This window comes from Seriola lalandi, unplaced genomic scaffold, assembly GCF_002814215.2.
Source record: "Seriola lalandi dorsalis isolate HSWRI2012SDOR001 ecotype SW California unplaced genomic scaffold, Sedor1 jcf7180002054982, whole genome shotgun sequence".
NCBI lineage: Eukaryota > Metazoa > Chordata > Actinopteri > Carangiformes > Carangidae > Seriola > Seriola lalandi.
In genome coordinates, this window is record NW_019525531.1 from 1156521 (window position 1) to 1175490 (window position 18970).

An 18970-nucleotide genomic window follows, 5' to 3' on the forward strand; every position below is an offset into this window, starting at 1 on the left:
ATTTGCAAAACGCATAAATAACAGGGTTTTTTTTTTTGCATGTGTGTTTAACAGATATTCATGTATGAATGTGTTAATACAACAAACGGGCACAGACTCACAGCCGTGGATCAGTATCAGGAGACTCTCTCTCGTTCGTCAGCCATCACTGTGATAGTTTTAAGTGGAGAAGTTTGACTTTGTTCTGTAACTGTAGAGTCGTGATTCTTCATGTTTATTGCTCCACTGTGGCTCTGACAGCAACAGGGGCCATTTTGGAGATAGATGTGGAAAGTTGGATCATTTTTTAAACCTGAAGTTGATCTTCCTGTAGCCAGAGTCCTGTGTGGGTTTAGTCTGGGAACTTCAGTCTGGGTCAAGTTTAATTTTTATCGCTGAAATACCACACAGTGTTTCAGTGGGTTTTGTTTCCGGGAACTATTTTGATCAAATTATCGCCACGTTTCCGAACATACCCCTGATTCCAGGTTCTTAAATATAATGATTTGCTGCTCTTCTGTTTTATATCATTGTAAATTGATCATGTCTGGGTTTTGGTGCATTCATCAGACAAAACAAGACATTTGAAGATGTCACCTAGGACCATGGGAAAGAGAATTTATTCACTCTTTTCAGACGTTTTATTGACCAAACAAATAACTGATTAATCCAAAAAAATCATCAGCAGATTTAATGGTAATGAAAACAATTGTTAGCCGCGTCCTACGCCCAGTAATAAAATGTACAATGATATTGTAACTCCGGTAGATTTTTTTGCCTCTGTATCGCGTCTGTGGTCCGACTCGGATCTACAACACCTTCAGAGTTGCACACTACAGTATGTTTCAGCCTTTTGCTGCCGGACGACAAGTAGCTTCACTCGCACACTCCTCTCCAAAGACTTGAGCCGAACAAGAGGCGCCCCGTGTGTGGGGACGATGTTGTCAGGCCACGGATCGACAGTGTGGAGTGAGCACGGCGTTATGGCTTTCATCTGCTCGTCAAAGGCCGGGGAATTAATCAGGAGGGCTGAGGGCGCTCTTTAATCTTGTAGATTACGCTCCTCGCAGACGGTTTAGGTGCAGATTAAAGCACACAGCGCTACTGGAGGTGAGATTTACTGTGGTGTGTGTGGTTGTGGCCGTCTGTGTGGATACTTACGACTGGAGGAAAGATGGAAGTAGTGTTTGGAGACATAAAATATAACCAACTATCAGCATCTAGACTGACTTGATGTGAATCGTCTACATGCAGTTGAATTATCCATAGAAAAAGTCTTTTTTGCTTTTATTAAAGTGAACATTTTTGGTATGCAAGGTCATAGATGTAATAATGATCACTTCTTACTCTTAATGAATAACTGGATGTTGTGTGCAGGCTTGATGCGAGACAGTGTTTATGACAGCCGATGAAAAAAACTATTAAAACGTGTCTGTAAGGAAATAAAAGAGATTATTACCATAAACCAGAGATACAGTAACTGACACTGAGGCACATCAAACATGGACAGGTACACAGCCTCATTACTTAAATGAAAATATAGATCCTCCTGGTCAAATATGACTCCAATACAGGTGAAAGCTGTTCAGTCAAATTTTGTTTGAGTTAAAGTACTGGAGAACTTGCTTTTGAAATACTTAAGGATTCCAATGTACCGGCGACATTATGTTTTTGGGTTGTCCGTCCCATTCTGGTAAATGTGATATCTCCGTAATGTCTTGAGGATACTTCTTCAAATATAGCATCAACATTCAAGGATGAACCTCTAAGAGTTTGATGGTGAAAGGTCTAAGGTAAAGGTCAGGGTGACAAATAACAGGATGTTCAAAAGGTCAAAGGTCAACTTCACTGCGACATCAGAATGGTCTGCAAATACGCTGGCCATTATTCGATGCTGTAACTGAACAGAAAAGGGAGGTTGTGACCATGTTTCCTGCAACTTGACTGGTTGGTGGAGACATACAACCACAGTTAACCACGGTTAATACTGAACACTTAAGGTGTTTTCCATCTTTACATTAGAGATTGGTTTACTGCGTGAAATCAGATAAGTGTAGAAATTTAGAGCCTAAATTTACAATAACTACTCCTCTTTCCATACTTTCGAACTAAAGCTGGCACATGTGATTTTAGGTTTTGTGTTTTCCTGGAGCATTGTGAGTGACATTTCAGTGAAAAGACGAGCTCTGTAATGTACAGAATAAATAAGATTTGGTGTGTGTAAATGAATCTGAATTTCGCAAATAACCTGCTCTTTACTTATGACAACATATGATGATATTGATTTTTAATCCTTTCACATGTGAGAAAGGAAAGAGTTTCCTAATTTACATGAGATTTAAGCCTCTGCAGAGAGCCAACAGTAGCCAGGTTAGTTACTGTAAATGAAAGAGTTAGTATCACTTATCTTTCTGTTCCTGTGAGCACATTCTCCAAGGTTATTGAGAACGTGAAGCCGCAGAAACTTCGAGGCCCATTTGGTTCCAGGTTTTTTCGTCGTCTCTGTGCTGGATCACATTTTCCTCTGAACACAGAGGCCGGTAACCCGAGCCGCTGCAGACAGGCCCACATTAGACCCAGCGGCGTCTCGTCTTCTCTGTCAGAATGAAGGGTAATCCCGGACGCTGACAGACGCGCAGCCCGAGCCCACGTCCCATTGGCTGAGCTTGGAGTCCATCAAGGAGAGGATGTTTCTAAAGAACCTGTGGCCGGAGGAATCCGTGGGGAGGTGAAGCTGCGATGTTGTTTGCTGAGGCTTTGATGTTCTTACCTGGTTGATTTATGGAACCTCCTCTTCTGTTGTGGGTGAAATCAACATCAGCACGATTCACTTGAGGCGGATTCACTCCTGCAAAAGAAGACCTCGTGAAGGTCTGAAGAACCAGTCGTACCTTTGTGACTTAAAGACTCCATGTTGACGCCGTGTGACCTGTGAGGACCACAGTTTGGATCAAATTAAAGTTACTCCAGTCATGCCGTCTTTCTGCGTTTACTTGAGACGGAGGATCCTGAGGAGGTACAGGCAGGTGCCTCGAACTGAGGCTGACGGAGCCTTCAACTACAGCCGAGCCTCAAACAGACGAGGCCTGTTGAACTCTGGTAGGTCAGAAGATGACCCTCCGTCTGGTCACGTTCACACTGTTTATTTGAGCCAATTTTTAAAATTAGTCAGCAAGGCAGGTTTATTTAGATAGCACCTTTCAAACAGAGGAACTTCTTAGCAAAAACATCATTACAACAATGTTTAAAATGAATTGAAAATCATATGAAACGGACAAAAAAACAAACGCTGTAAGAAACAAACCTCTCTTTTAACCTCAAGTAAAAAATCGACCATTATCGGCTAACTAACCCGAACCTAACCTGTCCCGTCCTCTGCAGTGTTTGGCATCAAACCTCAATACTTACTGCGAACAGATGAAAATTTTAGGTGCAACAGATGCTGAAAACAGAGGCAGCGAAGGTTTGATCAGATTTATATTTTCCTTATTTACTGATTGAAAGCATAATCTAGCCTTTATTTTATTTAGGCAAAATTTTTCTTTTTTTTTTTTTTTGCTTTGTGTTGGGTCATGTTTTGTTGAAGACCATGTTGATATTAAAGTGGGCTACTGCTCTGATATTTGTCCTGAAACTCAGATATTGAATTGTAGGGTTTAGGAATTGATCCCTGTCCGTAGCGCTAGGCATTGAACACTATGAAGCTGAATGTCAGATTCATAATCATATGTTTGAACAGTATTTAACAATTTAGAAATTAGTTGAAATTTGTTGAACTAAAATTATTATTTAAAAATTTCAAAAGATTCTATCCCTGCTGATGTCAACAGTATTGGTAGATTTCACAAATAATACAATGCGCTGGGTCACAGTTGAGTCAAATGCAAAATTTGCATGGTATTATATGATATTTAGAAACACTTCCACCAAACAGTCTATTTTTTTTTAATTTATTTTGCTTCTGTATTTATACAAGTTTTCAACATTTGTTCTATCTTTAGGTTTTTCGTTGCCATGTGATTATTGTTGACATTGACGAAATGTTCCTTTCCAAGAACTTCCTGTAATGTGTCTTAAATGAAGCATTCAGAGTCAACACATGCCCATTGCTGATGTTGGCCAATACTGCAGTAATTACTGTACTTTTGCAGTAATATAACGATCCACGTTATTACATTAATATAAACTATTCAGTTACACATCAACTGTACATTTTAGGTTGAGTCAACCATGGCTCCTTTCAGTTTTGTGGTAATGATAATAATAATAAGAATAATAAGCATGATAATTACTTTATTTATATAGCACATTTTTAAAAACAAGGGTTTACAAAGTGCTTTGACCTAAAAGCACAAACATACAAGAGAACAATGGCAGAAGCAAGCAACACAAGCAACACAAGAACCCGACAACATACAGTAAATTGAGACCAGGAAGACCAAAGTAAGAAGTAAGATGATGTAAGCAATGTAAGCAGGATAATAAAAGGGGGTATAGGCACTAAAACAACATAAAGCAACAGAATGAGATAAAAAGAATTAATGCAAATAAGGGCATAAAGGGGTAAAAGCAGTTGTGTAGGCTACTTGTTGGTTTCTCAGTAGTTTTCCACTTGGTCTATTTATTCAGTGTTTGGTGTGTTTCATGGTCATCCAGGTCTCCTCTGGGAATCAATAAAGAATAAAGATTATGTTAGTACTCTACTCAGGTGCTGGTCAGGGCTGTGCAGCAGGCTGCTCCGTGATGAAAAATCTCTACCCAATGTGCAACTCAGATGAGAACAGATGTTAACAAGACATTTAAATCCACTGTAGATGGAGATAGTGTGTGTGTGTGTGTGTGTGTGTGTGTGTGTGTGTGTGTGAATGTAAACTGTTTATCTGTAAAACATGTTCAGGTCCGTGAATCTCCTGCTTTTGTACGTACTTCCAATGAAATGTCAGTACACGCAGGAGCATGCGTTTGCGTAAGTGTCTGCATTTGTATTAATTTCTCTCTGCCTTTGTGTTCGTCGCAGCAGGATGATGGATTTGATCCTCTGTAATGGCCTTTTCTCAGCCAGCTGAGTTTGTTGTGTTGGGGTGTAATTTATCAGTCCGCGTGACCACCACAATCTCTCGATCGGAGGCCCTCTCTGTGCTGTGATTATGCAGCCGTCTCTGCAGATCTATAGCTGGACGCTCAAATTGATGCATCACCTCTTCTACAGTATTGAAGCCATGATGCTCTTAGCCAGAATGGCTTTTAATGTAATTTGGAGCCGCTGTCATTCATTTCGTTCCACTGGTGCCTCTACACAAACAAAGACACTGACCGAGGCTGAATGCAGTCAATTCGGGAACATAGGAAATGCATTTGGTTTACACTTTAAGCCAAAGCGTTGTAAAATGATCAAAAATACTGTAATTGTAATATAGGGCTGCAGCTAATGGTTATTTTCAGTATCCATTCATGTAAAGTAGTGTTTTCAGTTTTCAGAAAACTGAAAATACTACATAAAGCTTCAGAAATGTTTGTAAAAACATAGTGTGTATGGAAGCTACAGCGCTACCTGATCCATCAAAGAGCATCCTAACTGACAAGCTGTTTGATTCAGAAGTAGGCATTGTTACCATAATGCTAATGAGTAATGTAGTTGGACTGGTAACACTGCTACTTCTTCGACCAAGTGGGTGAAAATGAAGCCAACACTGAAGTTCTCAAAACTGCAGTTCCTCTAATGACCACTAGAGTCTGGCTCCAACAGTGAGTCTCCATAGACTCCCATGTTAAAATGTCCAACTTTACAGCAGAAATAAACATTTTTACAGCCTGGTCAAAAAACAGTTTTGGTCTCTATATATAATTTCCTCCTTCATGAGGGGTGAACTTTTATATAACTCTATATTGTTATCAACGTAGTTATTTCTAGGTTTTATTATTGCTGCATAGCTAACGTGAGCATTAGCAACTGCTTACTTACCAGTCTAGAAGAAACATTGCAAGCTCAGCATCAAACATCATTCCTTTACTCACCAACAGCTGTTTCCATTTGTGGAAAGCAACCCTCTTGTTTTGCTTCCATTTATACTGAAGTTAGCATGCTAAAGAGGTAGCCCTGGCCTGTCTCGTCACTTCCTAATACTGAGTCACTGGCGTATTATACCCTCTTGTCTTGTAAATGAGACGATGGCCGAAGCTCTTGTCAAGCGATAATCAACACCACCCTCTCAGGCAACAAACTATGTATGGCAGCAGAGAAAACTTACAAATAGCCGGTGGGTGAGCGTATGCTTTCCACAAACCGGTATGTAGTAACGTCTCAGCTCCACACAAAAAGCTGAGACTTCGGCGTTAGGGGCGGAGTCAGGCACTGCCAAGATGATGACGGTGGAGCAGCTCACTCTGAGCTTCAAAACCACTCTTCAGAAACCTGTGGGTGACATCATGGAGGCTACGTCCATCTTTATCGACAGTCTATGGTAGCGACGTTACTGCCCAGACACTGGGCTTTGGAAACACACACAAACGTGATCGTTTGGTTACCAGATGGGTTCAACCATTTTTCTTGGCGCAGTGTAGAAGCTTAGTTCACCTTCAGGCAGTAAGCGGTATTATATCATAATTGCACACGCACAATCATTCAGACACTTAAACCAAACTCCTATTAAGGCTGATTCCTTTTCACCCTGAGTGGCTGTGGAGGAGCGAATCAGAGGCAGAGTAATGAGGATGAAAATAGAAAGCTGTCACATCACCCTCCTCTCCGCCCGCTCTGTCCTCGGGCCGATCCATCTGCCGTCCCTGAATGCCCCGCGCAGGAGGAGCCGCAGCCACCCAGGTGTTTTCACTTCATCTTCAACGTCTACATACACACATGCTGTGACTCTGCTGTGTGTGTGTGTGTGTGTGTGTGTGTGTGTGTGTTTACATTTATGCATGATTACCTTCTCAAGTGTGAGGGTAGTGAGTTGTAAATAAAAATGTCAGCTCTCCATAATTTTGGTGGAATTTGGCCTAAAATAAAATTAAACGTTTTCAACCCAGTTACTTTTTTTTTTTTTAATTGTTTAGTAAGTTTTTTTTTTCATTTATCTAAGAATATAATGAATCTGGATCAATTCACAAAGCAATTAGCTCACTTCAACAGATTTTCCATATTTTCTTGCCAAAATTTGCTACCACCACTGTAAGACAAAATAACTGTAGGACGCTGGCATTTTTAGCAAACGTGTATCCGTATTAGCGTAAGCTGAAGATGAAGTGTGGATGGGTGTTCAACACGGGTGACGTCGACATGGCAACAAAATGTCCAGTACGGAACCTTCTGTACCTCAAAATAAACTGACTCACTTCCTCCATGCAGAATCACACCACAGTTAATTCAGATACGCATAAAAAAAAAAGAATAACAGCAGCTAATAAGCTGAAATCACACTTTAGTTATGGTGAATGAATGAATTGTTTGATGTATTCAGATCCTTGAATTATCCTGAGGCTTTACCTGTAGGAGCCGTTTACTAGTTTGTTTGTTGCTTTGTCTGATTAGTCATGCATTTGTTCTGAGTTTGGATTACTTTCATTTGTTTTATTTTTTGATTATCTTCTCTCATGATAGTCATTAGTTTATTTATATTATTGGCTTGTTTAGAATAGTTAGTTTTACTTAACTAGTATTTAGTTTATTCTGGTAACACTGTGGGTGCTTGGTACCTATGGTTTTCTACTAGAGCAGGAGAAACAGCGGGAAACATGATGCCTTTGTTCTGTTTGTTTGCGTGTTTGGATAAAACAACCAAAAGAAAAATGCAGTGGCTTTGTTTGGACAAAGTATAAGCCACATCTCCCATGATTCATCAGTGGCCTTTGATTTTTATTTTGGATTTTGAATTTGTATCAAGACAAATAGCCAAAATAGCTTTTTAGTTTTAATTTAAAACCATCACAAGGAGTAGATAACAACAGCTAATAAATACTTTGTGTGCTAGCTAAGCTGTTGTTTCCTAATGAGAGTTTTCAAGTGAAGTTTAAAATACACACAAACAGCTGTAGTTGTAACAGTCCTTGTTTACCGGTGTCATTATTTCCAAAACTGCAGCAGGTACTACTTTCCTTCACTCGCTGGTGACGTCAGCACATCTACGTCTGCAGCTCCCAAAGGGCTAAACCTGGTTTCAGTGGCTCCACATCACTGACTGTGTCCTCATTGTCGTCCCGTAAAGTGACACCGCGTTGTCAGGTGAACCGGCCGCAGCCTCGTTGTTGTCTCACATTTCAGTCACTTCCTGTGAACGTTCCTCTGCCTTCTTCACATTCAGAGCTGAATTCCATTAAACTCGTCCCGGTCACTCTAATACTCGCGCCGCAGCTTCCCCCACCCCCCGCCGCTGCGTGCCCTCATGTGGCAGGTAATTGCAGAATCCATAATGAACGCTTTAAAGCCACAGCTCTGGAAAGGTTGCCTTGGCGACAAGCCGCTGATACAAGCCTTTGTGAAGTTGATTAATCTCCACACTCCTGGGGGCTGCCGTCAAACTCTGCTGCACGTCAGCTAAGAAATAAACTCTGGAGGTGTTAAGGTGACCTAACTTTGCCTGAGAGGTTTCTATGTAAGGTGATGGGTGCACTGGGAGCTATGTAAACTGTCTGAACATTGGCTCTTGGGAAATAAACGCCCCCACCTCACTAAATTAAATTTTCGTCTGAGCAGGTAAAGGTGACTCTTATAGGTAATGATGATGAATGGAGTTAACATAGGATTTGTGGACCTGCAAGGGAAGCCTACTCAGCATGTTTTTAATACTTTTAATACTGCATTGGCAGTGTTTAAACAGACTGTTTCCTTTTTTACTGATGATTAAGTGATATTGCATTTTACAATCCCACAAATTTATGATCTATCCAGAGATTTATAATCTAGCATTTTCAAAAATCACTGCAAGTTCAACCAGTTCCTGCAATGAACTGGTTGCAGTTTTCTGCATAAAAATAATTAGATAGAGGCTGTTATAGGTCCATATAATACAAAGGTAGATGTTGTTTGATTATAGATCAGGTCTAGCTTCTATATTAATACTGTGAAAGTATCAAAGCCTCAGTCCACAGAGAAATGCACACAGCCTGTATTCAGAGACTGAGCCTTAAAACCAGCCGTCAGGACTTCTGGAACTTTGTGATGTCACAACAAAGCAGTCACCGCTCTCAGCCAAGCCCCGCCCACCTGGACCCACCATCCAACCTTGATATATCTTCTTATGGATCAACACTTCAAATACAACACAGGAGAAGAGGAAGATATGGAGCTTTAAGGAAAATATAGACGAAGCTCTGAGGCAGTTTAGTTATTGTTGTTATGTTAAGTTTATTAACAGTCCATTTATTTTTTTTGGACATCATCGACTGAAAATCAGTGTTTCATTTAACCCAAATAAATTGACATCTTAAGCATTTAAGCGTGTAAATATCACGGCACCATTTGTGATTCTGTGTGTTTCTTTTGAAATGTTTGTTTTGAAGTGGGTGAAGTTTGGTCTCTGATGCTAAATGGCTCCCCTCATTGATCGTCTGTCAGAGGAGCTGAATGCTGCTGTGACCTTTCAGTTGTGGTCTGCTGCTCCTCCAGACACAAAAACGCTGACATTTCACCGAACACACTGCTCTGACAGTCACAGTCACTGATCAGGAAGGAACATTCGGCTAATCTGTGCACACATGGGGAAGTTTGAGTTTGAGTTTTACTGGATGTAAATGTACATCGTGTTCTTGCACCAAGGAAAGATGAATGATGAATGTTGCCACAAAAAACCTAAAATAGAAAAATTTAAATTAGAAAAGACAAAAATATCAAATAAGATCTCAATGAAATTCACCAAAAATGCCTATGACTGCCAGTATAATAAATAAGGACATGTATCTTAAGTCTTGGCATTTTTGGGAGCAAATTCAAGATCTTTTTAGTGTTTTCAGGACCATTATGCTGTAAAGCCGAGTAACTACAGTCATTAGTTTCTTGTTTCTAGGCTTCATGCATCTTTTTTTCTCTGTTGTGAATTTTCCTCCTGGAGGATTTTCAGACCCGACGACAGCCGCTAACTTACAGAATGTCAGGAAGCTAACCTCTGCTAACGGTCACGTCTCTGGTGTTTGTTGCAGGAGTGTGTGGCTGTTGTGGGCCGCTGAGGCCGAGGTACAAACGCCTGGTGGACAACATCTTCCCTGAGGACCCCAAAGTAAGTACCTGCAGGCACTGCACATGCTCAGTTAGATGACAGTAAGACACAGGGACAGTATAGCCCCCAATGTGTAGAATTTCTTTCTGATTATAGCATCTTTCAAATTAAAGTTAAACTTTTTCAAATGCTATACATACAGGCAAAATAAGGTGTGAATTTTAAATGCACCTTGTCAACCACCAAGTGTGTTTTTACATATGTACCTACCATTAAATGGAGTGTCCACTAGTGTCCTCTCGAGGCTGCAGTGTTCATGACGTCCAGTCTGAAAGCGATATAATAAACACATTGTTGATCTTAAGGACTATACCACTTGTAGGGTGAAAATGTGCAACTGAGCGTGGCTCTAGAGAAAAGCCCACGGTGTAGTTAAACTCTAAAAGGTTCATCCTCTGGGGAGCAGGACAGTGATCTGGAAAATCTGCGATGTCATTGTCAGTGTCTTATGTATGTTAAATGACAGTTTGTCTTCTGGTCGGTGTTGGATGAAAAACTCAACATTGGGATCATCCTCTGGTGACCATCAATTTCAACATTGATAATAAAAATAATAATAATAATGATAATAAACTTTATTTATAAAACAGCAGTTACAAAGTGCTTCATGATTAGTAATAAAAGTCCATCCATCCGTTGGATGAAAAACTCTGGTGAACATGAATTTTAATCTTACTGGAAGTGCATTAAGTTGTACAAATTTAGTTTTAGAGAAAACTTCTTCTGAACCAAATAATTGGTCAAGGGTGAATTTTAACCTGATGGTGGATCCTAATGAAAAGTCAGGTGGTCACCAAAATCAATGTGGTAAATCCTCTAGGGACCATGTGTATCCACAGTTTTACAGTTTTAATGGATCTTGATTCAAGTTTTTGATGGACAAACTGCCTCCTTTGTTTTGCTCTGATGGGGGACAAAATCCCAAAAAACATTTACCAAAGAGAAAAAAGGTCTATCCCAGTGAATCTGAATATCTGAGAATCTGTTCTAACATCTGACAGCATGCAGGAGACAGTCTGGGCCTTCAGCAGTGTATCAACACTGTGTCTGGTGCCCAGTCGTTATCACAGTGCTGCTGGAACCCAACGTCTCCTCCACCACCAGAGACCCTCCCCGCCACAACACAGAAAATAATTGGACAACCACTTAGCCACGTGAACGCTTCCGACTCTAATGAATCAGGTTATTAAAAATTTGACATGGCTTTGATAACTGGGCCACAGCAAGTTATTATCACCCGCTTCCTTGACCCCTGTTAATTAAAACACTAAGCAGGGTTTGTCCCGTACGCGACGGTGCATTTTGTTTTATTTTCTCGTCCCAGCCCCACATCTTCTCTGTGGCGTAAGCAGACCTGTGCGGTGGGAAATCAAAATGCTCGACTGGTCGAGACCTTGTCAAATTAATTATCAGTCGCTGAGAGTCAGAGGAGCTGAAAAGACTCAGGGGAAAGATGCATTAACTCCCCCCTCTTTATGTATGACACCTGGCAGCAATACACTCATGTCTGTTGTACAGAATGATGCTGAAGTTCAGTCCATGAGTTTCCAAGAAAATGTACTTCCCTTTTTCATTAGGAGAAAAAGTAAATGAATGTATTATGACTGAGTCTGACTTGTGTTTTGAATGATTTCTAATTATGTGCAGTTTCAGTCTCTGATTTTCCTGAGCGGTGATCTGTGGTGGTTTGATTGAGTCGTGTCATCAGAGCAGAAGAACCAAATCAAACACATTCACAGGCCATTTGCTGCTCCTGTTAGTTTTAATGTCACCATCAGAGACCGAGCAGGGTTTAGAAAATGGTGTCTTGATGCATGAACTTTGATAACTCTCATTTTAAAGGTACATTCGTTGAAGTTGAAACTGATTAAAATATTCATTGTCATTGTCAAAAGTTTTGCAACTGTGGATGCCCTCCTTGTTGCTGCACAAACCTGGCAGCATCATCTTGGGTTCAGGCTAAACATTTCTGTTTTGCATATATTGACAGAATATTTTAACAGTTAAAGCAAATGAATGTTGACCTCTCTTTTTATTCTTAATCTCCAGGATGGACTCAGTAAATCTGACATGGAGAAGCTGACCTTCTATGCTGTGTCGGCTCCAGAGAAGCTGGACAGGATTGGAGCGTACCTGGCCGAGAGGCTGAGCAGAGATGTCGTGCGACACCGCTATGGGTGAGCAACCTTTGACCCCGACTGTGTGTCTGTTGTTATTCACAGATTAAGTTATTATTTATGAGGAAAGGAAGGATTTTACTCAGATCATGTTGACGTTGGTGTGGTATAAATCCAACCTCATAGAGGAACGAAACAGCTGCAGTTAGCCCATGAAGATCTAAGGCGTCCTCTAACACCTCAACACCGTTTGAACACGGCCTCCTAAAAACTCAAGGCTTTATGAAAAACCTGACATGTGCTGAAATCTTAATTTCTCAGCCTCCGAACTAGATAGAAACATGAAATAAAGACCATTTAAGAGCTTAAACCCATGACTTTTATTGTTAATCACAGCCTTTGCCTTTGAAACTGGATATGGCTGGAAAAACAAGCACAGTTGTCAACATTCTCAGTTCAGTTCAACTTCTTTTTAACGTTTATTGATTTTCTTATTTATTTTTCTTTTTAGAAATGAACCTTGGGGTAAAGAGAATGATTTACAATCAAAACCAAAGGTTTAGGCTCTCAAATGGTTTTTATTTCATGTTTGTCACCACCAAACGGCAAACTGCAAAATGCCCAGGTGGAAGAGTGGGTCGATCCCCGGCTCTTTCTGTCATAGGCAGACCAAATACCTCTTACTGGCTTTGGATAAAGTCATCTGCAAAATGAATGTTATGCATTCAAAAAACATCAGTTAATCAGAATGGGTTCTGTGAATTTTTAAACCATTTAGCGCTTCCTGCTTTTAAAATGAGTGGAAAGATAAAAACGTCCCTCATGTATTTCTGAAAGACGACTGGCAGCACCAAATCAATGCAGTGATTATAATGTCAGAAACCGTGTTTAATTGGCTGTGATTTTTATTCCCAGAAGCCGACAGTCACGGAGAAAACGTCTCTCTCTCCCTTCTCTCTCTCTCTCTCTCTCTCTCTCTCTCCTCCATCTGTACTCGCCCGCGTTTCGTTACAGAACCGCGCGGCTTCGTCTGACAAACGCCGTCCGTCCAACAAAGTGACGTGTCCACATGCTCGGGTTCGTTGGGTCACTCAAACCCCCGAGGCTTTTTTTTTTTTTTATCTGGCAAAGCTTTCGCCTCCCAGATGGAGCAAACTGATATAATCTGCTCCTAGAAGTTCATGTCATTAAATGTGCAGCACACGCTCTTTATTCGTCCAAGATATCAAACCCAGATACGGGACGGTGACAGCTGTGGCCGGAGACGTCATGTTCTCAGGTCGTCAGTCTCATTCTCATGAACGTGATGTCTCAGTAACATCTCCAAATCTGGTACAAACATTCACTTGGACTCAAGAATGAACTGTTTTGGTGGTCAAAGGTCACTGTGGCCTCACAAATCAGGCTCACGAATTCATACACTAATTATGACACAATTTTACACAAATTTTCTACAAGGATAAAATGATGAAGTGATGACACTTTATATCCGAAAGGTCAAAGGTCATCTTCACTGTTCATGTTCATGTTCTGCTAAAACACTTCAGCTGATAGTGATAGTGACTATCAAGTTCAGCAGGCGGATAAGATTTTTCAGAGTCAACACAGATGTCGGACTGAATGTCATTTTCAAAAGCAACTAATGTTGGAAGAATGTACATTTTTCTGCACAGACAATCGTGAACTTTCGCACTTGTGTTTATGAAATTGTTGTGTCTGTTAGCAGCTGAATGCAGCGTGCAGTGACACTGATTTACAGTCGAGCAGCCGGGGAAAATCAATCACTGGCAAATTTAGTCAACAGCAGCTAATTAACACTAATTTAATGAGTTGGCTTCAGTACAGAATAATACTCTGGTGAAATGGTTCTTCTGTTTTAGTCATTTTTAAAAAGGAGATTGTGTCTCTCTTTCTTTTTTAAAAAGACCAACAAAGAAAATAACAATTAAGTAGCTAAATAGCTGGTTGCATTACACATGAACCTGACCTCTGACCTGTCTGAGGGAAAAAAAGGACTTTGTGTGTGATTGAGCTTAAAGCGCCCTGATCACTTGTTCTCAGGTACGTGGTGATAGCCATGGAGGCTCTGGACCAGCTGCTGATGGCCTGTCACTCTCAGAGCATTAAACCCTTCGTGGAGAGTTTCCTGCACATGGTCGCCAAGCTGCTGGAGTCCAGAGAGCCGGACCTGCAGGTCCTTGGAACCAACTCGGTAAGACGCTCTAGTCAGAAGCTGTGAAGGGGGTTAGCTGTGGTGGTTACTTTAGACCGTATTATGTAATTAAACATGCCCATCTGTAAGTTAGGATTTGACCATCAGCACTGCTTGTGTCTTTCTGCTTGTCTGTTGAGATGTGCTGTAACATGGATTCACATACATTTCCACAGTTCACAGACCTGTAGTTACATTTTTAAAGCCCCATATTTCTCTTCTCCTGTGTTTTATTTGAAGCATTGACCCATAAGAAGATATACTTGTAGTTTTAAGTACCAAAAACCATCTCAGTGTAGTTTTACATCTCCTCTCTCAGGCTTCTCTCTGGAGCTCTAGTAACAACAGGTCAGTGAGCCAATCAGAAGAGAGGATGCTCAGAGCCTTTTTTCTGATTGGCTGACTGTTTTCTGAGTGATCCAATAAAAATATAGCAGATTTCAGGTAAACACTCAGAGAAACCAAATCCTGCAAGTTTGGACGGTGGGTCCAGGTGGGCGGGGCTTGGTGACTGCTTTGTTGTGACATCACAAAGTTACAGGAAGTCCTGACGGCTGGTTTTAAAGCTCAGTTTCTGAATACAGGCTGTGTGCATTTCTCTGTGGACTGAGGCTTTGATACTTTTACAGTATTAATATAGAACCTAGACCTGATCTATAATCAAACAACACAGGGACATCTACCTTTAGACTACATGGACCTTTTAACACTGATTTTCCTCACACATCCGCAACTCACTGTTTCTTCTTCTTTTCCCAGCTTCAAACATGCTCAGGCTCTAAGGTGATAGGGTAAACAGTAGCCTCACTTAATAAATATGTGGCTGCTGCCTCTGCTCATTTTACCTTAAGGTTGATTTTTCGTTTCATTTTCAGTGTAACTTCTTCCTGCTGTAATACACTGCATGAAACCCTGAAAACTGCTTTGCTCTTTTTCTCGTCAAATTATTAAACTGACTGTGTCTTCCTGTTTATCTAATAGTCCTGTGCAGTAGATTACCTCCCTAAATATGAGCTCATAAAGTTAAACAGCAGCCTGTTATACTTTAATGTATTTACTTATTATTTAGGTTCTGTATTTGTGGAGGTTGTTAAATTTAAATGCAGCTTCAGAAGAAGAGGAATGTTGAGATTTTTCCTTGTGATCCTAAAGACATAATGACATAAACATAAAGCTGCAATTCACGCACGCACACACGCGACAAAGACATAAAACACATCACTCAGCTGGAGCCTAGAGGTTGATGTTGGTGGTTAAATATGTAATTTAACTTTTACACTGGCAGTGGAAATGGCTCTATAACATATCCGCTAATTATTATTAGCCTCTATAAGCCGCCAGCAAATGTCAGCCCCATTTCTCCTTCCAAGTCTTCTGAAGGTGAACCCAAAGTTTTTTTTTTCTCTCCTTCCTCCATGCCTCCTGTTCTGAGCCTCTTGTCCTTTCCATTGTTGGCGGCTCATCTGAGCAGGAAACCGAGCTGAGGGCTTAGATGTGAAAGCTTTTGCATTATTTATGTGTGGTATTTAGACTCTGACAGAGGAGGAGAGCGGATGCAGAGACAGGTAGTAGAGGTGGGATGTTGAAGGGTGGGTTGGGGGGGTGAAGAGGGGGTTGTGCCTTTGGGTGAGAGCTGTTAATTACATCTTCATCATGGCGCCGTTTACAAAGCTGAGATGTTGCGTTTAATGTCTGGGTTTGGTTTTACACCGTGGCAGAGGAAAACTAAGCGTGTGTGTTTGTTCTGTAATCATCAGTTCAATGAGTTTGTTTGAGATGTTTTCAGAACAACACCAACATCGAGCTCAACAGGTTGTGGTTGAAAGAGAGATGGCAGCTGCTTCAGTGGAGCCTCAACCTCCACTGAAGCTATTGAGTTCTATCAAATTCAACACTTTGTTGTAACCGTGGGAACAAATCGTGGTTAAATTCATCCTAAACTGATGCAGAATGTGAAAGTGAACAGGTCTTTAACTGCAGAAACTTAATGAACCAGTTAAATCACAGTGATTATCATTAGCTTTAGCTCACCGTTAGCTGCACACACAAACTTTGTGATTGGATGCTGGCTACTGAAATGCAACTTGGGAGTTGCAGTTGGCTTCTCTCCAGATATTTTCCAGCACAACAACTATTCGTCTTTGTGCTGATGATTCAACCAGGAAAGTTTCATGTTTCTACTCAACTAAGAATCACATGTTCACTAGAAACATGCAACATAAATCACCTGTCATCTCACTCTTTTCCCTATTACAACACAACAGTTCTTCTATTTTACCGTACCTGGTGTGTGTGTGTGTGTGTGTGTGTGTGTGTGTGTGTGTGTGTGTGTGTGTGTGTGTGTGTGTGTGAGAGACTTGAGTATAACTGTGTGTCAGCAGAGTGCTCCTCTCCTGCCTGCGCTGCCAGGCGTTCGCTGTCTCCAAATGCATCTGCCAGTTAACTTTATCACCAGAAATGGGCAGCCTGCGACAGCGAGAAGTACCTCCTCCTCCTCCTCCTCCTTCTCCTCTTCCACTCCATCTCAATAACAGAGGCACTCATCAGTCCACACTCAGACACATGAAGCCACTGAGTCAGACACACGGGGGAGTTCATACGTCAGGTGTTTAGAGCCTGCCGAGCCAGATGTGCTGCACATAGAGCCAACGGTTGCGCCAAGGAAACCTGTACCTCATTTATCTTTCCAATATGCTGCCTGTTTTCTTCCTCATTGAGTTCCCTGATCAGATTTATGTACAGATTCTGGATCATAAAAATGTCTTGGTTAGTGCTCTGGGTTTGAAGAGCTTGGAAAAAAAACAATGGAAACAAGATTACTTTCATTTTCTTTTATTTCCCTCATTATTCCGTGAGCCAGTTTGATGCTTTTGAAATGTTTTTTTTAGAGTGAACTCTCACATCTCTCCTCTGTTACATTCTCTCTGTTCAGGTCTTACCTGACTCACTATGCCACCAAGCTCTTGGTCCAGGCCTCGGTTATCTCTCACTCTACTGTCAGGCCTCCCTTTCCGCACAGTGAAACCCTAACAGATGGTCCAAAATGCAGCAGCACATCTGGTTAGCCTAAAAGGGCACACGTCATTCTGTGACTCATCAAACCTCCACTGGCTACCCATGGCCGCCTGACACTGTGTTCCTTCAAGGAGTGTCGCCTGACATCGCCGTCCCTGCACACAAGACTATCTGAGTCCAAATTGTTCTAGTCTGTGGTTCCCTGAATGCTGTCGGAGCAGGAGCGTCCCTTTATATCCACAAGAAACTCTTGGGCCCTGTTCAGACCAGGTATTAGCATCCGTCAAGTGTTCACCTCTAAGCTCAGGTGTGAACACACCAAGATGCATTGAGGACGCATTGGCGATCTGATCACTCAGAGCACATTTGGAGGTGGTGTGGACCACATGTGGCCAGTTCTTTTAGCAGTGTGAACATGAATGTGTCCTGGTCCACACTGAAGGACCAGCTACTCTACTGACGTCCTCTGTCAGAGTCTGATTAGTCCCAACACAGCTTCATAATGAACGGAAAATATTTTTCCATTTCAAACAGATGAAACCTTTTTTCATTGTGGAGCTGTGAGCAGAGCAATGATTCGTTCAGCCCCTCCATGCCCCGCTGTCTCTCTCTAACTCACACACACAAGCACATCGACAATGGACCCGTCTGTCTGATTGGCTAAAAACAACATTGCATACCTGTTAATTTGCATATAAAGCAGGAAGTGAGATCCGATCAATGGAGACACACGTGGAGTGGCATTTTAAAGTCAGGTGTGAAATGACGAACTGAGAGCTGACCACTTGTGATAGGATCGCTGAAGACGCACGTTAATACCAGGTCTGAGCAGGTCCTTGAAGAACCTAATGTGCCTAACTAGCACTTCCCACGCACGTTCACTGCATCTCTTTACCTGATCTCCCTAACTTGCTGAATAGATGTCGTACTTGTACTTGTTGTCCCTCACTGGTAAATCGCTTTGGATAAGAGCTTCTGATAAATGAGTAAATGTAATGTTGCCTCCACTGTGGCCTCTGTTGCCTTCACTTGTGTTTTCGTACCCAACAGTTATTTTCACAGATGGATGGAGACGTGTCAGCAGAGGAGGCTTCATTAGTCCACACTGAAGTCTTTGTTTCTCTGTTCGAGGCCGTTTGTCTGAAGCTCAGAGCCAAAATCAGAAACTCTTTAATTACCAAAGCCAGGAAATGTGCAGGAATTAGAGACACAGGTCCCACAGTTAAAAGACAAAATGAAACTTTTCACATTTTTTACAAAGAGATGAGAAATGATACAGAAAAAGACCTCCGCTAGAAGAAACCCAAAAACAGTCAGAATAGATCATTACAATCTGGTAAATGTATGCAAGACCAAATGTAAAATGAATTGTGTTATATCTTACATGAAATGTTTCATACATGCATGGCTGGACTAACCCGCTATGGGACACCCCCCCC

General features: G+C 41.3%; 1 protein-coding gene across 2 annotated transcripts in view; it reads left to right on the forward strand.

Moving 5' to 3' along the window:
- efr3a (EFR3 homolog A (S. cerevisiae)) overlaps positions 1 to 18970 on the forward strand; it is a 125397-nt gene that overhangs the window by 30089 nt on the left and 76338 nt on the right. For both annotated transcript variants that reach the window (XM_087171237.1, XM_023396663.2), the window contains 3 exons: positions 10111 to 10187; positions 12237 to 12364; positions 14366 to 14516. In XM_087171237.1, the coding sequence (XP_087027363.1) occupies positions 10111 to 10187; positions 12237 to 12364; positions 14366 to 14516 (356 nt within the window). The remainder of the gene's footprint in view (positions 1 to 10110; positions 10188 to 12236; positions 12365 to 14365; positions 14517 to 18970) is intronic.